Source organism: Armigeres subalbatus, chromosome 3 (assembly GCF_024139115.2).
Source record: "Armigeres subalbatus isolate Guangzhou_Male chromosome 3, GZ_Asu_2, whole genome shotgun sequence".
Lineage (NCBI taxonomy): Eukaryota > Metazoa > Arthropoda > Insecta > Diptera > Culicidae > Armigeres > Armigeres subalbatus.
Window position 1 is genome coordinate 26759057 of NC_085141.1, and position 3762 is coordinate 26762818.

General features: G+C 41.0%; 1 protein-coding gene across 1 annotated transcript; it reads left to right on the top strand.

Annotated features, from left to right (window-relative positions):
* The first annotated feature begins 2598 nt into the window (after window positions 1-2598).
* Window positions 2599-3465, top strand: LOC134221537 (uncharacterized). The gene has a single exon (XM_062700731.1). It carries the CDS (start codon window positions 2599-2601, stop codon window positions 3463-3465), a length of 867 nt encoding a protein of 288 aa, XP_062556715.1.
* The last annotated feature ends 297 nt before the right edge of the window (window positions 3466-3762 follow it).

Here is a 3762-nt window from a genome sequence, read left to right on the forward strand (position 1 = left end):
GAGATGGAAAATTGAACAATTTCACTTAAATTTACCATTTGACATATATGACATATTCTATGCTCATTACGCTATGAAGTTTGAAGACTTTCTCGGTCCCCAAGTATTATTAGTGAAATATAGCAGCAGGAACTTACAAAGTTGTGAAGCATTGCTCAACACCTGCTTCTATGCATCTATTGAACTCATAATTTCGGAAAATTTCTTAACAAGCTACTTAACATGCATTCAAATTGCATCCTTCCCAGCAAACCACCTTATCAAATTTCTCGACACCATAAAGTTTTTTTCCCTAGCATAGTAGGGGAGGAAAGTCCCATATGCACGCCTTACGGCTTTTTCGATGTTTCCATCACTACAAACCGAACCATTAATCTGTTCATCTCGTAGGGGTAAACCGAACCATTTCAAATATATTAACTAGCTACATTTCTCAATGATTTGCTATTTAAAAAAAACAAGGTGTTTGTGACTTTCTAACGCATTTAAAATATGTTTTAAAAATGAACCAGCTGGGGCATGGTTTGAATCTAAAGTAGAATGAAAAAATTTCCCACTTATCATGCCTGTATACACTCTCGATAGATAACATACCGTGAGAGACGTTTTTCAGAAGCTTACGATAATGATCTGATTCGGGGGGCTATACCCCATGATAAATTTCGTTTAAAAGCCCCAATTGCGGGGGCACCGGTTCTGATTATGCATTTCAATTTGTTTTATACAACTGTTCGATGGTCCCCAAAATAAAATAAGCGAGAACAAAGCTTTTTATCATATCCTACTGTAGGGCCCATCCGAATTAGTTTTTTTTTTCAATTTGTATACAAGTGCGATAGACTTGCTTTCATGGCTTGTTATGATTCGAAGAAAATTTTGCCTTTCTTCTATTGTTGTTCGTTATCTATTGAGAGCGATTTCCGCAAGCCCTGGCCAGAGGCAAAACGCCCGAATGGTGTTGTAAACTAACTCAATCAATGTGAAATGATGGTGAACCCATGGTTGTTTGTTTATCTTTACGGATTGAATGAAAATCTTACCGGTGAGGTGAAAGAATCGCAAATCGATAAATTTAAGTGAATATGAAGGAATTTTGTTCAATATTTTCATTGCAGCTCGATAATGAATAACTAATATTGAGTTGTAATGATAATGTGCTACAAAAGATTATATGAGTTGTTTTTCAGTAGGGCCATTTTACCTTGAGGGTGCGTTTTGCATTGTTCTCCCCTACCTTGATACCCATCGTGCACTTGCTACAGTAGGAAACTTTCGTTTCGTTTTCTTTTAAACTTCCGATACGCTGCCGTGCTGTAGGTACGACATCGGAAAGATATTTACGCTCGGAAGTTTTGTTTGCAAGTTTTGCTGCACAAGAAGTGCTGCATCACTTATCTCACCGTTGAACTGCGGAAGGTGGCAATACATTAGTGTTATTAAAAGCAAAGCAAAACTAAGGTTCCGATAAGAGCCAATATGGGTGGAACAGTTTTAATACTCACATGTAACTGCCTTTTATTATTTGCTTGAAATTTGCAAGTTTTTGTTTAGGTAATATGGAACATATGAAGTACAGAATTACCTCCGGTGTTGAGTTTCACCAATATAAACAATGTTTTCTCCATGGACGTCATGCGAATTCTTGGAATGCCCGTTTGACCCTCCGTCTCCCAACTTCTTCAATACAGTTTAATGCCGTGTCGGTGAAAATCTTTAATTTATTACACTTTCCAGCGTATCAATAGTTCCACTGAAACGGAATGCAGTCAAGCTACGCGTGCAAAACTTTTCCGTACACTACCACGAAAGTCCGTAAAAAGTTTTACAGTTCAGCATTGGCAGGAGTAGTTGTATAAGAAGCTTAAGGAGCAGTTTGTAAATTTCGCAAATGCTGGTTGGTTGGAAATCGAACAATTTCACAAATGCATTCTAAATTATCGTTTCAGTTTTTATTTGAAGCTGTTTACGATTCTTAAAAACGCTTTGTGAAATATCATAATGAGTTGACGTTTCACAAACTATTGGAACATCATTTGAATTTGCATACGAGAAAAAGAAACGCCTCAAGTTGTAGCATATGAAAGTGTTGTGGTGTGGAAGCATATTTAACTAGCTCCACGATCTCATTCAAATTCCGATTATGACTCATAATCCAAACAATAGCGTTTTTGCGCTCTAAAACGTACACACATACAACTCCACCCAGGCGTGTGGTTATTCAGACGCGAAGAACTTTGCCCGGTTACAGCGGTGCTTGAAGCGTCATGCCTTTGAATCAGTGCGAAGTCGCCTCTTACTACCGCAAGGAGTGCCACAAGTAATTGACACCTTGCAAACATTTTACGGACGACCGGAGTTACTGATTCATACGTTATTACAAAAAGTTCGAGTAGTGCCTGCACCGAAGCATGACAGAGATACCCTTATTGGATTTGGAATGGCGATCCAAAATCTATGCGATCATTTAGCGGCTGGAGGACAAGATGCTCACATTAATAACCCGACGCTGCTTTCCGAGCTTGTGGAGAAACTCCCCGCGAACATGAAGCTTGATTGAAGCGATGTCATATAGTAAATCTTCGTTTATTCGCTTCGTACATGTCAACTCTAGTGCGAGCCGCAACCGATGTCACTCTTCATTATGGACCTCGACCAATACAACCACAAATGCGGGAGTTGAAGTCTGAGAAAGGTGGAAGGGATAAAAATTTCTGCGGAGCCCATTCGATGGAAGAATCGCCCACGTCGAAAAAGCTAGAGAAGGAAGCAAAAGTAACGCTGGGAAAATCAACAGTTACGTCTAACCCAGCGTGCCTCGTCTGTAAAGATCCCAATCATCGAGTGAAGGAGTGTGCCGAATTCTCAAGCAAAAGCTTAGATGAACGATGGAAAACTGTGCAACAGTTTGGACTCTGTCGGAACTGTCTAGGCGCCCATGGACGACGACCGTGCAAACTTTATAGGCGATGCGGAATTGATGGGTGTCTGTTGAAGCATCATACATTGTTGCATTCCCAACCGAATCACCAGAGAGCTAATCGAGACAAGGGCGAGGAAAATGTTGCTGGTTCCAAAGCTGTCACCAACCATCATTACGCAGGGAAAACTACGCTCTTTCGTATTATCCCGGTTACGCTATTCGGAAACAATCGATCCGTTGCAGTGTACGCCTTTTTGGACGATGGATCAGAACGGACTCTGGTCGAGCAGGACGTGGTGAACAAACTTGGCGTTGAAGGTGAACATATTCCCCTGTGTCTGCAATGGACCTCAAATGTGAAGCGGACCGAAAGTGATTCCCAGCGAGTTGTTTTGCAAATAGCAGGGTCTAACGGGTCGAAACACACTTTGTCAGATGTTTGCACTGTTAGTCGACTGGATTTGCCGCGACAATCATTGCATTATTCTAAACTTACTGAGGCGTACACCCATTTACAAGGGTTACCAATTCAAGATTATGATTAAGCGGTACCTTGCATTTTGATTGGAAATGACAATGCGCATGTTACAGCCACTCTCAAAATACGTGAAGGACAGCCAGGGGAACCCATTGCAGCCGAAACTCGATTGGGATGGACTGTCTATGGGACAAACCAGGATAAAACAACGGATCAAGTATTTACGTTCCACATCTGTGAGTGCCCTATTGAGGAATCACTTCATGAACTAGTTGAACAGTTTTTTAGTGTGGAAAGTCTGGGAATAACAACAGTAGCGTGTCCTGAGACGGATGAAGTGCGCCGAGCCAACGATATCCTAAAG